At 40.8% G+C, this 19100-nt stretch overlaps 1 protein-coding gene across 1 annotated transcript; it reads right to left on the bottom strand.

The window, feature by feature from the left end:
• Positions 1-306: 306 nt before the first annotated feature.
• LOC122896681 (ferritin heavy chain-like) lies at positions 307-858 on the bottom strand. Its single transcript, XM_044234746.1, has one exon. It carries the CDS (start codon positions 856-858, stop codon positions 307-309), a length of 552 nt encoding a protein of 183 aa, XP_044090681.1.
• Positions 859-19100: the final 18242 nt, after the last annotated feature.

Here is a 19100-nt window from a genome sequence, read left to right as displayed (position 1 = left end):
AATACCTTCCCCCTCCATCTCCCAAGATCCTGAGCTATATGTGGATAGGGTTGGGTGGGTGGAAAGACTCCTGGACACCTGCTTACAAATTTTAAAGGGGAGACATTTGCACACACGAATCAGAGACCTTTATTTATTTAAGAGCCAAATAACTTTATTGAAACCAAACAACTTTATTTATTTATGGCAGAACAGAAAGAAAAAAACTGGAATTTTTTGCAAAGGCAATACTGCAATACGCATGCTCAGCATGGTGACCAGGCAAAGTCACCATGCGCCCTGGGGCTACGGGAAAACAGTCCCAACTCAGTACTTTTTGTCGCTGTCGCCCAGGGTGAGCTTGTCAAACAGGTACTCTGCCAGGCCGGCTTCGGGGGCCCCCATCTTGCGCAGGCTGGTGACGTAGCCCCCCAGCTCTTTGATGGCCTCGACTTGCTCGTGCAGGTAGTGGCTCTCCAGGAAGTCGCACAGCTGGGCGTCGTTCTTGTCGGCGGCCAGCTGGTGCAGGTCGAGCAGGCTCTGGTTCACGCTCTTCTCCAGGTTCAGGGCGCACTCCATGGCCTTCAGGCCGCCCTCCCAGTCGTCGCGCTCCGGCCTCTTGATGTCGCGGAGGCGGAGGCGGCCCCCGCGCTGGTTCTGCAGCTCCATCAGCTTCTCGGCGTGCTGGGTCTCCTTGCGGGACTGGCGCATGAAGAAGCGGGCGAAGTGCTTCAAGGCCACGTCGTCGCGGTCGAAGTAGAAGGCCATGGACAGGTACACGTAGGAGGCGTAGAGCTCCAGGTTGATCTGGCTGTTGATGGCGGCCTCGCAGTCAGGATGGTAGTTCTGGCGCACTTGGGAGAGCTGCGGGGTGGCCATGGCTGGCGGCCCCGGCACCACGGCGAAGGTGACCGCGGTGCAAAATGAAAGCTGTGGTGTTAAAGGCGGTGGCGACAGGTCCGCGGTGTGCTTTCAAGCCAGGTGAAGAAGTAAACCTTGCGGTGTTCTCCGTGATGGCGCTGGAATGAGGTCCGTTACTCTGGCGTTGGGAGGTTGGATCCGTTAGGCGAGTGGGGCGTGGTCACGCAGGGAGGGGCGGTCGAGGGGCGGGGCGCCACATTCAGTTACTCTCTGAGTCGGAGTGAGGCAGAAGGTCAAGGACAATTCTGAGTGTCTTTTTTTTTTTTTTTTTAAGATATTTATTTTAGGGTCACCTGGGTGGCTCAGTGGGTTAGGCCTCTGCCTTCGGCTCAGATCATGATCTCAGGGTCCTGGGATCAAATCCCAGGTGGAGCTCTCTGCTCAGCAGGGAGCCTGCTCCTCCTCCTCTCTCTCTGGCTGCCTCTCTGCCTACTTGTGATCGCTGTCAAATAAATAAATAATATCTTTTTTAAAATATTGATTTATTTTAGAGAGAGAGAGCAAGGGGTGGATAGGTGGGAGTGGGCTGGTGGTGAGGGCCAGGGAGAGAGTTTTAAGCAGAACCTGTGTTCAGTGCCCAGCCGGACCGGGGGCTTGATCTCACCACCCTCCCATCAGAACCTGAGCAGAAACCAAGAATCTCCCACTTAACCAACTGAGCCTCCCAGGTGCCCTAGTACAGGATGTTTTGAGGCCATTTTTAAAAATAACAATTCTAGGGGAGCCTGGGTGGCTTAGTCATTAAGTTAAGGGTCTACTTTTGGCTCAGGTCGTGATCCCAGAGTCCTGGGATCAAGCCCCGCATTGGGCTCCCTGCTCAGTGGGCAGTCTGCTCCTCTCTCTCCCACTTCACCTGCTTGTGTTCCCTCTCTCACTGTCTTTCTCTATGTGTCAAATAAAGAGATAAAATTAAAAAAAAATTCTATGGGTTTCTGGGTGGCTCAGTTAGTTAAGCACCCAACTTTTGATTTCAGCTCAACTTGTGATCTCAGGGTTGTGAGGTCAGACTCTGGACTGCTGGTCCAGCCTGTTTAGGATTCTCTCTTTCTCTTGCTCTGTCCCTCCACCCTCCAACACTAGAAAAGAATAAAATAACTCTATTAAGATTTAATTCATATAATATAAAATTCACCTTTTGAAAGTGAATATTTGCACAGTTTTTAGTATATTCTTAGGGCTGTGCAACCATCACTACAATCAGATTTCACATTCTCATCACTCCAAAATGAAATTGGCTACCCATAAGCAGTCACTCCCCAGACCTGGCTACCACTAATCTATTTTCTGTCTCTATAGATTTACCTATTCTGGATATTTCAAATAAATGGAATCATGCAGTATATGACCTTTTGCATTCTGATTTCTATACTCAGCATAATGTTCCTAGTCTTCCTTTTTGAGGCCATGATGAGATACCATGATGAGGCCATATTGTGGAATACTATTCCATAATATGGATATGCCCCACTTGATTTATCCTTTTGTCAATTGATGGACATTTGTGTTGTTTCCATTTTGTGGATATGAATAATGTTGCTATGAATATTTGCAGGGATGTGTATAGAAATATTTTTATTCTCTTAGGACTATACCTAGGAGTAGAATTGTTAGGTCATAGGACAACTTTATGTTTAATATTTTGAAAAATAGCCAAATATTTTCCAAAGTGGCTATACCATTTTACATTTCCACCAAAGATGTGTGAAGGTTCCAACACTGTTATTGTGTCTTTTTTTAGTTTTAGTCATCTTAGTGGATGTAAAGTAGTATCACATTGTCATTTTGATTAGCATTTCTCTAATGATTAATCATGTTGAGCATCTTTGTATGTACTTATTGGCCATTTGTGTGACTTCTTTTTCTCTTTTCTTTTTTTAAATCTTAGTTCCAGCATAGCTACCATACACTTCTATATTAGTTTCACGTGTACAATATTGTGATTCAACAATTCTATACATTGCTCAGTGCTCATCATGGTTAAGTGTACTCTTAATCCCCTTCACCTGTTCTACCCATCCCCCCAAACTACCTTCCCTCTGGTAACCATCTGTTTGTTCTCTGCAGTTCAGAGTCTGATTTTTGGTTTGTCTCTCTCTCTTGCTCTCTCTTTATTTTCCTTTGTTCATTTGTTTTGTTTCCTAAATTCCACATATGAGTAAAATCATATGGTATCTGTCTTTCCCTGACCTATTTTGCTTAGTATTATACCCTCTAGATCCATCCATGTTGTTGCAAATGGCAGGATTTCATTCTTTTTTATGGCTGGGTAATATTTTGTGTGTATATATATTATATATATACATATATATGTATATATATATCACATATCTATATCTATATCTATATATATCACATCTTCTTTATTCATTATTCATGTTTCTATAATTTGGCTCTTGTAGATAATGTTGCTCTAAACATTGAGGTGCATGCATTTCTTTGAGTTAGTATGTTTATATTTTTTTAATAAATACTTAGTAGTGCAATTGCTGGGTTGTAGGGTAGTTCTATTTTTAACTTTTTGAGGACTCTCCATACTGTTTTCCAGAGTGGATGCACCGGTTTGCATTCCCACCAACAATGCAAGAGTTTTTCCCTTTCTCCACATCCTTACTAATAACAGTTTTTTCTTGTATTCTTGATTTTAGCCATTCTGACAGGCATGAGGTGGTATCTCATCATGGTTTTGATTTGTATTTACCTGATGATCACTGATGTTGACCATCTTTTCAAGTGTCTGTTGGCTATCTATAAGTCTTCTTTGGAAAAAAGTCTGACCATGTCTTCTGCCCACTTCTTAATTGGATCATGTGGGGTTTTTTGGTGTTGAGTAGTATACGTTCTTTATATATTTGTGATACTAACTCTTTTTCAAATATGTCATTTTCAAATATATTCTTCCATTTAGGAGGTTGTCTTTTAGTTTTGTTGATTGTTTCCTTTACTTTGCTTTTTATTTTGATGTAGTCCCTATAGTTCGTTTTTTCTGGTTTCCCTTGCCTCAAGAGACATATCAAGAAAAATGTTGCTATGTCTGATGTCAGAGAAATTACTGCCTGTGTTCCTCTCTGGGATTTTTGTGGTTTTAGGTCTCACATTTAGGTCTTTAATCCATTTTGAGTTTATTTTTGTGCAAGGTGCAAAAAAGTGGTCCAGTTTCATTCTTTTGCATGTAGCTGACTAATTTTCCCAGCATCATTTGTTGAAGAGATCATCTTTTTCCCATTGCATATTCTTGTTTCCTTTGTTGAAGATTAATTGCCCATGTAGTGCTGGATTTATTTCTGGGCTCGTTATTCTGTTCCATTGATCTAGATGTCTGTTTTTGTGCCAGTACCATACTGTTTTGGTTACTATAGCTTTCTAGTATATCTTGAAATCAAGGATGGCAATACCTCCAGTTTTGTTCTTCTATTTCAGGATTGCTTTGGCTATTTGGGGTCTTTTTTGGTTCCGTACAAACTTTAGGGTTGTTTGTTCTAGTTTTGTGAAAAAATCCTCTTGGTATCTTGATAGGGACAGCATTAAATCTGTAGATTGCTTTGGGTAGTATGGACATTTTAACAATATTTGTCCTTCCAATCTATTAGCATGGAATACCATTCCATTTGTTTGTGTTGTCTCTGATTTCTTTCTTTTTTTTTTTAATGTAAGCTCCACACACAGAGTGGGGCCCCATGGAGGGCTTGAACTCAGGACCCTGAGATCAAGATCTGAGCTGAAATCAGGGGCTGGATTCTTACCTATCTGAGCCACTCAGGTGCCCCTAGTCTCTGATTTCTTTCATCAGTGTTTCATAGATTTCAGAGTATACATCTTTCTTCTCCTTGGTTACATTTGTTTCTAGGTATTTTCTCATTTTTGGTGCAGTTGCAAATGGGATTATTTTCTTAATTTCTCCTTCTGGTATTTCATTATTAGTGTATAGGTATGCAATAGATTTCTATATATTGATTTTTGTATCTTGTGAGCTTACTAAATTCATTTTATCAGTTCTAGTAGTTTTTTGGTGAGGTTCCAGTACTGTGTTGAATAAAAGTGGTGAGAGTGTACATCCTTGTCTTGTTCCTGATCTTAGAGAAAAAGCTCTCGGCTTTTCACCACTGAATATGATGCTAGCTATGTGGGCTTTTCATATGTGGCCTTTATGATGTTGAGATATGTTCCCTCTGAACTTACTTTGTTGAGGGCTACTATCATGAATGGTTTGTGTACTTTATTTAATGCTTTTTCTCCATCTGTTGAAATGATCATATTGTTTTTATCCTTTCTCATGTTGATGTGATGTATCACATTGATTAATTTGTGAATATTGAACCAGCCCTTGTAGCCCAGGAATAAGTCCCACTTGATAGGATAAATGATTTTTTTTAAAGATTTATTTATTAATTTGAGAGGGGTGGGGCAGAGGAGAGTGAGAGAGAATCTTGAGCAGACTCCGTGCTCAGCAGGGTACCCAACGAATGACGCAAGACTTGATCCCATGACCCATGAACTCATGACCTGAGCCAAAACCGAGAGCTGGATGCTTACCAACAGAGCCAATGAAGGCAGGTGTCCCGTGAATGATTTTTTAAAATGTATTGTTGTATTCGGTTTGCTAGTATTTTGTTGAGGATTTTTGAATCTATGTTGATCAGAAATATTGGTCTGCACTTCTATTGTTTTGTGGTGTCTTCATCTGATTTTGGTAACAGAGTAATGCTGGCCTCATAGAATGAATTTGGAAGCTTTCTTTCCTCTTTATTTTTTAGAAGAATAGCTATTAACTGTTCTTTAAAAGTTTGGTAGAATTCACCTGTGATGTCACCTGGTCCTAGGCTTTTATTTCTTGGGAACTTTCTTTTTTTTTTCTTTTTTTATTTTTTATAAACATATATCTTTATCCCCAGGTGTACAGGTCTGTGAATCGCCAGGTTTACACACTTCACAGCACTCACCAAAGCACATACCCTCCCCAATGTCCATAACCCCACCCCCCTTCTCCCAACCCCCCTCCCCCCAGCCACCCTCAGTTTGTTTTGTGAGATTAAGAGTCACTTATGGTTTGTCTCCCTCTCTTGGGAACTTTCTGATTACTGATTTAGTTTCATTGCTGGTAATTGGTCTGTTCAAATTTTCTATTTCTTCCCAATTCAGTTTTGGGAGATTATAGGTTTCGAGGAATTTATCCATTTCTTCCAGGTTGTCCACACTGTTGCCATATACGTTTTTATAATAGTTTCTTATAATCCTTTGTATTTATTTCTGTGGTGCTGTGGTGTCAGTTGTTATTTCTCATCTTTCATCTGATGTTGTTTATTTTAGTCCTCTCTCTTTTTTTATGAGTTTGACTGAAGTTTTATCAATTTGGTTTATCTTTTCAAAGAACCAGTACCTGGTTTCTTTGATCTGCTCTATTGGTTTTTTGGTTTCTATTTTGTTTATTTTGCTCTAATCTTTATTATTTCCTTTCTTCTACTCTTTTGGGGTTTTGTTTGTTCTTCTTTGTCTGGCTTTTTTAGGTGTAAGATTAAGTTGTTTCTCTGAGATTTTTCTTACTTCTTGAGATAGGCCTGTATTGCCAGAAACTTCCCTTTTAGAACAGTCTTTTCCACATCCCAAAGACTTTGGACCATTGTGTTTTCATTTTCATTTGTCTCCATGTGGTTTTTTAAATTTCCTCTTTAATTTCTTGATTGACCCATTCGTTCTTTAGTACACGCTATTTAACCTCCATGTATTTGTATTCTTTCCAGATTTTTTTCTTGTGGTTGACTTCTAGTTTCATAGAATTGTGGTTGGAATAGATGCATGGAATGACCTCAGTCTTTTTTAACTTACTGATATTTGTTTTGTGACCTAATATATGATCTTCTCTGGAGAATGTTCCATGTGCGCTTGAAAAGAATGTGTATCCTGCTGTTTTTAAGGTGAAATGTTCTGAATGTATCTCTTAGATTCATCTGGCCCAATGTGTCATTCAAAGCCACAGTTCCCTTGTTGATTTTCTGTTTGAATGATCTATTGCTCTTTATCACCACTTTTGGCTATGTTATCTTATTTTAATTTTTAAACATCACGAATAAGATTTTTGTATTTGTCATGATTAAATGTCGGAATTTTAAACAGATTCTTGGACTGGTGGCTTATATTTATCAGCTCATTCAACTTTAGCACCAGTCTCACCCCCAGTAGCTTTTCTAGAACTACTACCCTCACCATGAAGCACCATGAGCTTTCCAAATTCAAAGGTGGGCTTCTTCAGCATTTTTACTTTTCTCTATTATTATTATTTCTTTATTTGAAAGAGGGTATGTTCTGTTTGTCTTCAGGTTGTTTTCTTTTTTATTTCCTTGCTATGGGTGTTTTCTAGGTGTAACTGTGTGACAAAGTGAGTTTAGGATCCTCCTATTCTGCTATCTTCCCAGGAAGATTTGTATATACTCTTAGGAGTTATGTCTATGCAAATCCATTGCTTATTTTTAAATAGCATTGTTTTCCTTTTAATTGTAGCATTGTAAGAATTTGTATATTCTTGATACAAATCCCTTATCAGATATATTATTTGGAAGTATTTTCTCCTACTTTGTGAGTTGTCTTCACTTTCTTAATGGTGTCCTTTGCAGCACAAGAGTTATGATGAAATTAAATTTATCTGTTTTTTCTTTTGTCACTTGTCCTTTTGGTGTCATATCCAAGAAACCATTGCTTAATTCATAGTCACAAAAATTTATACCTAGGTTTTCTTCTAAGAGTTTTGTAGTTTTAGCTCTTACATTTAGGAACATTTAGGTCTCTGATCTATTTTCAATTAATTTTTGGATATGATATAATGTAGGAATCTAACTTCATTCTTTTGCATGTGGATTTCTAATTATCCTAGCACCATTTTTTGAGAAGACTATTCTTTCCCCATCGGATGGTCTTGTACACTTGTTAAAAATCAGTTGACCATAGATATATGGGTTTATTTCTGGACTCCAGGTTCTATTCTGTAGATCTATATATTTGAACTTATCCTGATCTAATACTGTCTTGATTACTGCAGCTTTGTAGTAAGTTTTGAGATAGGGAAGTATGGGTTGTCCAACTTTATTTTTCTTTTTCAAGATTGTTTTGGCTGTTCTGAAATTTGCAAATTTCTTTCCCCAAAAAAGCTAGCTGGAATATTGATAGATGTTGCATTGGATCTGTATATAATTTGGGAGTATGTTGCAATCTTCATAGTATTAATTCTTCTGATAAATAAATATGAGATGTCTTTTGATTTCTTTAGGTCTAGGATCTTTTTCTCCTCACCCTGAATCCAGGTCTGGAATCATTTAAAATACAGTTTCTGATTTAGACAGAGGCTAAAAATCTGAATTTCTAAGTCGCTCTCAGGTGATGCCTGACCACGCTCTGAGTAACAATTATCTAAAAGGGAGGAGACATCTACCCTTTGTTGTCTTAGTCTGTTTGGGTGCTATAACAAAGTACATAAAGTGGGTGGCTTATAAACAACAAAAATTTATTTCTTACTGTTCTGAAGACTGACAGTCTAAGATCAGGATGCCAGCATGACTGGGTTCAGGTGAGAACCCTCTTCTGCAAAACATATGGCCATCTTCTTGCTGTATTCCCACATGGTAGAGGGAACTCTCCAGTCTCTTTTATAAGGAGCATTAATCCCATTCATGAGAGCTCCACTCTCATGATGTCATCACTTCCCAAAAGCCCTACCTCCTAGTACCATCACATTGGGGGGGTAGGATTTCAACATGTGAATTTGGGAGGTGGAACCACACACTGCATTTATTGAGGTTTGGAGTTAAGGAGGACCCATGTATTGGTCTTCACAAACAGAAATATCTGTTCCCACCTCACTTACAGTGCTTCTAATAGTTAGCACTAGATATAGATTGGTATGGGAAAGGAAGAGAGGCCTTTCTTCAATCAGGAAAGATTGCGAAAGACCTTAAATTTGGAAAAATTGTGAAAGATCTTAAAATTGGCAAACAAAACCAAACCAACAAATAAAAAAACAAACCACATTTACTGGGTGTCCTTTATAGAGCACTATTCATGGTTATCTCCACCTTTCATTGATTTTGAGCTATTTTGTTACTCTGTAAATTGCAGAAAACTAGTAATAATGCAAATGATTCTTGTCCACATGCAAGTGAGTTGTGTTGGGTGGAATGCAACTTATTTCAGACTCATTTTGCATCCATTTCTGCATTTATCTCAGTATTCCTCATTGCCTGCTTAGATAGCTATGGCTCTTGGAATTGTCCTTTGAATCATTTGTAAATCTTACTGGTTTTCTCATTAATTAATGACTTCGACGTGTATTATCTCACATTGGCTAGAGATTTTAGTTTCTTTTTCTTTAACTATCTTTGAATGTTCCTCGTTCTCTTCCCCACCTCACTAGAAACATAATGCACCCTACATGAGTTGTTTTGGTACATTAAGCACTTTTTGGGCTGCTCACCAGAGTTATGATTCCAGAAAAATATCTGGGATCTAAAGGCATAGAATTCCTGACTGGGATATGGACTGGAATGATAACATCCCCGAGGAGAAGGAGGCAGAAGGTACTCTGGGAAATCAGAGAACTTATGCAAACCGTTGGAGGAAGGGGACATTTAGACAGTTGACCACAGGAGGAGCCTAATTCATAGAACACTGTAGCCCCTATGGGGCTGAGGCTGGCCCAGTGCATGCTAAGGAAAGACAGAGAAATAGGTGTGAGCAGTAAAGGCCTGTAGAGAACCAGAAGGAGCTGAGAACCACGGGACTGTTGAAAGCTTCTAGGCAGGAGAAGTAGTCAGCGGAGATTTGAGGGGATCTGAGAGGCCAAGATGTATGATCTGGGTAAAATTAACTCTAGAAGGAGGTAGGAATATGAACTTTTCGAGCCAACAGAAAGGATTCCTTCATCAGTACTTTAGTACTCCCTGAGTCACACCCTTGAAAGGGGTGTTAGGACCCATAGATACTGAGGGTGTGGAGTATTTGGGACTGGGCCATGAATTCTCTTTTCCAGAGAAGGTTCCTTCCAGTTGGTGATCAGAGCAGGGAAACTCTAAGGCATTCTGGATGGTTCAACTAAAGAGTATCTTTTTCATGCAAAGGCCATAGGAAAGTTTAGTGGTGGCTTCTTCTGTTTGGTGTCGTTTGGTACTAATGAGGTATGTCCAGCACCCACATACACTGTATTCTGAAGAGGCAAATTCTCCTTCTGGTCTTCACTTCTTCACTGTTCTGATTTTGGATTTGGGGAGAGGAGAATTGGTATCTTGAAGGACAAAGCAAAGACCTCCAAACTTAAACGTACTCATTGTATGTATTGGTGTGTGTAAGTTGATGACTGATATTAGTTCAGTTAAATACAAATTTTCTCTAAAGTTGTCACATTCCAGTTTTATTCAATGTGGTACATATTCTCCATTTGCTTCTCCAGTACTATTCTCTGTCTTTTTTCATCTTACTCTGAGGCCTGGGAGGCTGACTTGTATGGACTGCATCCATGGTTCCCTCGCCCTCTGGCTCCTGGTTGGGCTCAGCCAATGGGAGGCACTGGCAGGAGATGGGAGGGCAGGAGAGGAGGGAGACTGGGATATTTATTTTCTTGGCTCTCTTCAGGGAAGATAATTAAGAAGAAAATCTATTACCCTTTTATAGATTGAGCTCCTTGGATGAAGTAGGACCACTCTCAAGAGGGGCCTTCTGCAGGCATTGCTCACTTCAGAGGAATTTACCCCAAAGAGCGAGCGGGTGTTCTTTGGCTCAGCTTTAATGCATACCCTAAGAAATTCATGAGGACCCAGAATCCAGTATGCAGCTAGACATTGCTTCAGTCCACAGAATAAATGGAAGAAATAGACTAGAAATAAAGAGGAACTAGTGTACCTCATCTACAACAGTCTCAGGCAACAAAACAACAGCCTAAGTGAAGCTGCCATCCAAGATCCAGGCTCTAGTTACACGGATTGTAGATTTCTCTAGCTCCTGGCTCCCTTGTTTCCTTAGGTGACTGACCCTTTGGTTACCACTCATCTAATTAGTAAGCCCATGAGAAAGAGAAATAGGAAGGAGGAAGCAGGGAGAGTCATTTTCTCCTTGTTATTAGCCGTGTTAAAAAGTCTAGTTAGGGGAAAATACTGACTTAATAAGATTTGAGGATTAGTTGTTTATTTCAAGTTAATCCTTGTCTTTCCTCGCTCACCTTCTACTGCTCATGATCAGAGCTATTGCAGAGTGCTCTGCACAGCACTGCAAAGTGAGTCCAGTCAATGTACACGTGGGATTATAGAAGCTGACTATTTAGAAAGCTCTTCCGCATTTGCTCCTAGGCAGGAAGGGACAGTCCTCAATTGCAGATAGCCAAAAGTGGATTTTGAAAGTTTTCTGTACTTCTTATCTTTTCTAAATAGAGGATGAATAATTTTTATTATGTGACATTCAATTCCTTCATAGAAAGCACCAGGTGTTCGTAGTCAGGGTAGGGAAAGCTATGTTGTAGTAATAGACCAAACCTAAAAAGCTCAATGGCTGAAGACAATGTCTATTTTTTTGCTCACATCACATCTGATGCAGGTGAGGCAACCTTCTTTCATGGCTCTCCAACAATGGTTAACTACATTCCACACTACATGCAGGATACATTTCACCTTTTAGTTGTACCTTCTCAGAATTCTTCACTTCCAACTGTACAGAAGGGAATCAGGAAGCACAGAGACCTCCTACTTACTCTTTATTGCCTTGGACCTGAAGTCATAGGCACTTTAGCCCAAACCAGCCTCAAGGAGGCTGAGAAGTATAGGGGAAACACTTGCAAACATGTGATATTTAGTGAGTAAAATAATCTCTGCCATCCATGTTTTATCCATTTCTCTCAGTTATTTAAAAAAATATATATAGAACTCACTTTTTGACCAATGTTATTTATTTACTTATTTGAGCGTGATTATAGCAAGGATTCTTTTGAAAAAAATTACTACATTTTGTGTGTGTGTGTGTGTGTGTGTGTGTGTGTGTAGGTCCATTAAGTAATATAACCTGTGTGGTCCCATTTCTATATAATTGCTTCTATAATCATATTTGTCTCCCAACACGGGTCCTAAGTTGACATTCAGCCTCAGATCCAACCCCATGTTTTTTTTTTATAATTTTTTTTATTTTTTATAAACATATATTTTTATCCCCAGGGGTACAGGTCTGTGAATCGCCAGGTTTACACACTTCACAGCACTCACCAAAGCACATACCCTCCCCAATGTCCATAACCCCACCCCCCTTCTCCCAACTCCCCTCCCACCAGCAACCCTCAGTTTGTTTTGTGAGATTAAGAGTCACTTATGGTTTGTCTCCCTCCCAATCGCATCTTGTTTCATTTATTCTTCTCCTACCCACTTAAGCCCCTATGTTGCATCACCACTTCCTCATATCAGGGAGATCATATGATAGTTGTCTTTCTCCGCTTGACTTATTTCGCTAAGCACGATACGCTCTAGTTCCATCCATGTTGTCGCAAATGGCAAGATTTCATTTCTTTTGATGGCTGCATAGTATTCCATTGTGTATATATACCACATCTTCTTTTTTTTTTTTTCCAGTTTATTTATTTTCAGAAAAACAGTATTCATATACCACATCTTCTTTATCCATTCATCTGTTGATGGACATCTAGGTTCTTTCCATAGTTTGGCTATTGTGGACATTGTTGCTATAAACATTCAGGTGCACGTGCCCCTTTGGATCACTACGTTTGTATCTTTAGGGTAAATACCCAGCAGTGAAATTGCTGGGTCATAGGGCAGTTCTATTTTCAACATTTTGAGGAACCTCCTTGCTGTTTTCCAGAGTGGTTGCACCAGCTTGCATTCCCACCAACAGTGTAGGAGGGTTCCCCTTTCTCCGCATCCTCGCCAGCATCTGTCATTTCCTGACTTGTTGATTTTAGCCATTCTGACTGGTGTGAGGTGATATCTCATTGTGGTTTTGATTTGTATTTCCCTAGTGCCGAGTGATATGGAGCACTTTTTCATGTGTCTGTTGGCCATCTGGATGTCTTCTTTGCAGAAATGTCTGTTCATGTCCTCTGCCCATTTCTTGATTGGATTATTTGTTTTTTGGGTATTGAGTTTGCTAAGTTCTTTATAGATTTTGGACACTAGTCCTTTATCTGATATGTTGTTTGCAAATATCCTCTCCCATTCTGTCAGTTGTCTTTTGATTTTGTTTACTGTTTCCTTTGCTGTGCAAAATCTTTTGATCTTGATGAAATCCCAATAGTTCATTTTTGCCCTTGCTTCCCTTGCCTTTGGCGATGTTCCTAGGAAGATGTTGCTGCGGCTGAGGTCGCAGAGGTTGCTGCCTGTGTTCTCCTCAAGGATTTTGATGGATTCCTTTCTCACATTGAGGTCCTTTATCCATTTTGAGTCTATTTTTGTGTGTGGTGTAAGGAAATGGTCCAATTTCATTTTTCTGCATGTGGCTGTCCAATTTTCCCAGCACCATTTATTGAAGAGGCTGTCTTTTTTCCATTGGACATTCTTTCCTGCTTTGTCGAAGATTAGTTGACCATAGAGTTGAGGGTCTATTTCTGGGCTCTCTATTCTGTTCCATTGATCTATGTGTCTGTTTTTGTGCCAATACCATGCTGTCTTGATGATGACAGCTTTGTAATAGAGCTTGAAGTCCGGAATTGTGATGCCACCAACTTTGGCTTTCTTTTTCAATATTCCTTTGGCTATTCGAGGTCTGGTTCCATATAAATTTTAAAATTATTTGTTCCATTTCTTTGAAAAAGATGGATGGTACTTTGATAGGAATTGCATTAAATGTGTAGATTGCTTTAGGTAGCATAGACATTTTCACAATATTTATTCTACCAATCCAGGAGCATGGAACATTTTTCCATTTCTTTGTGTCTTCCTCAATTTCTTTCATGAGTACTTTATAGTTTTCTGAGTATAGATTCTGTGCCTCTTTGCCAACCCCATGTTTTACTTAAAATCTCTTCTGTCTGAAGTGAACACAGCCTCCTCTGAAGATCTATAGAGATTGCCCATCTATAGAGATGCCCATACAGTTAGCACGGCAGTCAATTATGGACTGCCCCTTGATGGCTTGTCTTTAATTGCTTTGAACTATAAATTATCTCCTTTTGTGTTGTGTCCCTTTGGCACAATGCTGTCCTGACATATAACCTCCTGGAGGGCAAACACACTTTCTGTAACTCTGAAGCACTCAACAGTTTTTTTTTTTTTTTTGAGCAGAATAGGTGCTCAAAAACTGTGGGCTGATTTAATCGGATTTAATTGAATTGCTAGAGTCAGCAAATAAGTATTAAACTACTAAGTATCATGTTCTAGGATCTGTGCAGAAAATTGTGGGTAAGGAGATGATTAAAACATAGTGCCTATCCCGTGGGGCTTTCAGAATTTTAGGAATAGAATGAATTCAAACTAACAGAGTGTGGTAGCTAGTCTCCGAACATGGCCCCACCTATTCCTTCCTTCCCAGTTCCGAGAATGCTTCTCCTCATTTAGAGTTAGTACTTGTTTTTCCTCCCCAGTGACTGCCTTGGCCAATAGAATATGGTAGAAGCAGCATTCTGGGACTTCTAAGAGGATGGGAAGAATTTCCTTTTTTCCACTCAGAAGTTTTGCTCTGCCCCTCTGAATTACACTCTCCCTCTGCATCCAGTCACCATGCTGGGAAAAGACCAAAGAAGTGGCAACAAGGAAAGAAAAAAGGGGCAGAGTTCCCAGACAACAGCCAACCCCAACTGCCAGCCACGAGTGAGCCATTTTAGATATTCCAGATGACAACAGTCCCAGCTGACGTCACAAAGAGAACAATTCACACGCAGAATTGTAACATTATAATGAATAAAATAGTTGTTGTCTTAAACCACTATTTTGTGAGGGAAGGGGGTTGGTTTGTAGCAAAAGATATCTGACACACAGAGTCAGAATGTTTTATCAGTATAATGAATAGGTCCCTCCCAAGGAGGGAAAAGGAGGAAGAAGGTTCAGGAATGCCATCAGAGTCAGAGAGGTGACATTGGAGCTGATGAGTAAATATACCCCAGGCAGAATTGAAAAGAAGGGCTTTCCAGTTAGTGACCCCACATAAGAAAAGCCATGGAGGAGTGAAAAGATACGGCATGTACAGAGAACTTACAAGCAGCTTGTGATGGGTAGTGGGTGAATGCAAGAGGGAACTACAGGTATTTTAAGAGAAATCTGAAAATCCAGGAACGCAGCTCTAGGATTGATTCTCTACCCAATGCAGTACTTGGGACTTTTCGAAACAGAAGAGTGTCAAAATCAGATTTTTGTCTCAGATCACCCTGGCATGAGTGAGAGGTAGATTAGAGGGACATGACACCACAGAGAATAGCCAGGAAACTTCTGTGGTGACCCAGGGGGAGAAGGTGAGGCATCCATTAAGGTCGCCCCACAGAGGGGCATGGTGGTGAGGGACATGGAGATGAAGGGTGGGGCTAGAAAGGTATTGAGGTGGATAATCTCTAACGTTTTTTATTTTTTTTTTTATTTTTTTTTTCTAACGTTTTTTAGATGGATGCAGCTAATGAGGGAAAAAGAGGTTTCAGACTTCCAGCCTTCAGGCTTTGATTCACCATTCTGGACACTGGCAAGGCAGGATGCCCAGGTGGTGGGGGAAGAAGGTAATGACCTGGTTTTAACTGAGCCCTGTGAGTTCTAGAATGTCCAAGAGAGGAGGCCCTGGAGGACGGGGACTACTCAGTTTGAAGTTCAGGAAAAAGGGCTCAATTACATTCATAATAAATTAAAAAAATTGCTCAGGACCTGTGCCAAAAGGAAGTGCCTTTGTGGGTATTTATCCTGTTGCAAAGTAGTAATGTTTTAGAGAGGAGCATGTCTGAAAGATGGCGTGTGAGTAGCCAGGCCACCGGGGAGATCATGTAAGCAGAAGAGGAGTGCTCAGACTTATTTTTCCATTAGCATTGATGGGTTGTGGAGAGCTATAGGCATTGCTTATCCAGGCTCCTTTGTGGCTAATTTGACTGAATTTGTCCTGAGACTGCAATTGTGGGTGTAGTTTGTGGCTGTGAAGGATTTTCTCTGTGTGAAGCTAACTGACCCACCTGGGCTTAAGCTTTGTCTTGGCCTTATTAGGCCCACTCTCCAAACACCTGAGCAATCGCCCACATAAGGCCACATGATGTGCCAATCATCATAATTATATGATACATCCAAAGGTTTGCAGCCCAGGGAAATTACTTTGATGTTTTTGAAAAGGTCTGAGAGCTCATCACAGTTTTGTGATTCCAAAGAACGCAGCTTCCTTACCACATGGTACTTAACTAGGTGATTATTTGGAAGGCAAATGGAAACTTGTAGGCTGGCATCTAAAACTCTGTAATAAAGGGTGTTATGGGCTTTCTGTATTCTGTTGGCAGAGCTGCTTCTAGCCATCACCTGTTTGTGAAGAGGCTGACTTGACCCCAGCAGGTCAGCTGTAGCCTGTCTGTGTGGGGGTTATACGTGGAATTTTACTACTTTTAATGAGTCCCGAGAAGAGCACAGTGGGCATTTGATCTGAATCTGGACCAGCCTGTTAGCTTACTAATTTCTATTGACGTCCAGTCATCCTACACTGGCATGATCTTAATTATTTTGATAACTTGCTCATTTTTTTCTTCTGGCCTTGCCTCTCACATACAAGAATATCTGTAAATTCACTGAATTTGATGACTTCATGTGATTTTATTTTCCCAAATGTTATGGCTTACTTCGGAACAAAACCAGAAATGATTCTGGCGCTGGAGCTTCCAGGTCACAGAAAGCCCAGGTCCCGGGCTAGAGTCTCTGTTCCTCTTTCTAGCCCAGAACAGGGGTGTGAGCTGCAGAGAGCTAGGTCACAATGCCACCCACCCCCCTCCATCTCAGTGCCTTAGTACAGGAAGAGTTTAATTCTCGTTCAGGACCAGCGAGGCAAGTGAAGGGCCTAGGGCACAAAATTTAAGAAGGCACCAACTGTCGGGGTCAGGAAGGCACCGGGGCCTGTTTTCACTAGATCTCCACCATGCATCAATAAAGACGACCTGTTCATGATTGCTGCAGAGAAATCCAGACTGACAGAGGCACGATCACCAGAAGAGTCGAACCAAAACATGGCAAACTGTGTGCGGGCTCTTAAATCTTCCACCGGAAGTGACACCTACCACTTTCTGGTTAACATTTCACTGGTCAAGGAGAATCACATGCTCTGATTTCAAGGGGTTCAGAGAAAGTCCACCTCACCACGTGCCTGCAAAGTGGTGACCTGAGAGGATTTGGTGACCACTGCAAATGATTTCCATCATTTTTAATTTCTAGGTTCTCTAGCACGGAGGTGCCCCTGAGCCCACTGCCTCTCAAAACCAGGGATTATGATGAATTCTGGGGCTACTTAGCTGATGGGTCAGGACTAGCGACACACAGAGGCCTGGCAGGTGGATGGGCTGTGCTCCTTAGCATCATCTGCTCTGCCGAGGAAGACATTGGCAATGTCCTAGGACAGCAACAGCCCGGAAGGGAATCTCTTCTCTTGCTGCCATGAGCAGCGGCTCTAGTCACCAAGGCTTGTCAAACCTCAGCGGCAGAAAGAGCCCTGCTCCTCTCTCTCTACCTCTTAATCTCCCTCATGCTATCTTTTTCATAATTCCAGTAAACTTTGGAATATATTCTCCAGGAGAGATCTTATCCTAAGTAGAGTTGCTCTATGTCACCCCTTGTGGGAAGTGAAGGTCAGTCAATGGGCATTATTTATTATTCGTTGTGGGCTCCAGAAATAGTTGGACAAAAAGGACAAAATACAAAATAAAGAGGGAAGACTGAAGTCGTAGGATCTTGCCTTTGATTTTTATTGTTTCTTCCTCTTCTTTAGATGTAGATTAAAGCAGGGGTTGTGAAGTTAAAAAAAAAAATCTTGTATTTTATAGGAAGACTTTTTTAAGGACGTTTGCACTTTTTTCATAATTCATCAGTTCTCATCCAATATCTCTGACTCCCAGATTTGGCACACCCATTATTTATTTATTTACTTACTTACTTACTTATTTATATCCCCACCCTGCAAAGGAATGGTGTCTGGTTAAGTAAATTTTGGTGTATGTATAATAGACAATACTGGACAATAAAAAGGAACAAGCCACGGATACACTCAGCAACAGGGATAAATCTCATATACATTGTGTTGAGTAAAGACACACAGATCACTATATATTTCCACTTAGACAAAGTTTTCAACAATAGGCCAAACTAAGCTATGGCTATAAAGATTAGAAAGTGGCTGCCTCTGGGAGGGGGGTTGACGAGAAAGAAATGTACAGGGACTTTCTAGGATGATGGAAGTATTCATAAGTTGGTTGGGATGGTAGTTACAAAGGTGTTATGGCTCATCAGGCTCTATATGTAAAATCTGCACTTTTATGATATGTAAATTATACTTCAATTTACAAAAATACAAAATAAATTCAAGGTATGAGAACCATGGGACCCCAAGCTCACTTGTTTTCTCTGCAAGTGATCTCACTTCTTTTCCTCAGGGAATATTAAAAAAATATTGAAGAAAGATATCCTCGCCCATGTTCAACTGAGTCAGAGGAGATCAATTTTAACTGAACTAGCCTAACTCTCTCTCGGGGAAAATTTAAGAGCTACATTGGGGTTTGGATCGCCACATGGGGTCGGCCAGCCTTTGCTTCGCTTATCTCCTGTTAACAGCTCATGGTCATAAGAGTGGCAGGGCCGGTTACAGAGAATCTTGTTCTTTGTGTACTTAGAATCAATAGAAATACACGATGCCGCACAAGATTAAAGCCGAACCCCTAGTCATCCAGGTGTCGAAAATGGAATGCACTACGTGCTATTCCTCTAATGTGTCAGTGTGGTTCTGGCAGGTGAAATGCGCCGCGTCGGATGCGGGCTAAATGGTGGCCACTGCAGAGGTAGACGTGTAGAGAGAGGGCAGAAGGGAGGGAAGGGAGATAAATACGTTCCCTTGTAATGCCACAGAGGATCGCATTACAAGCTTGCAGAGGCTTGTGGAGGTTGGCATCTAGTCTGCATTTACTGAAATGTGAGGCTTGCAGAGAAAAGAAGGAAAAATCCCACCTTCGGCTGATATTCGGCCTTGGAACACTGTTAAGAATTTTGTTTTGGTCCTTCATGCTTCCTAACTTTGGAAAATGAACG

Source organism: Neovison vison, chromosome X (assembly GCF_020171115.1).
Source record: "Neovison vison isolate M4711 chromosome X, ASM_NN_V1, whole genome shotgun sequence".
Lineage (NCBI taxonomy): Eukaryota > Metazoa > Chordata > Mammalia > Carnivora > Mustelidae > Neogale > Neogale vison.
The sequence above is the reverse complement of the archived record's forward strand: the minus strand, read 5'-3'. Positions and strand labels throughout refer to the sequence as shown.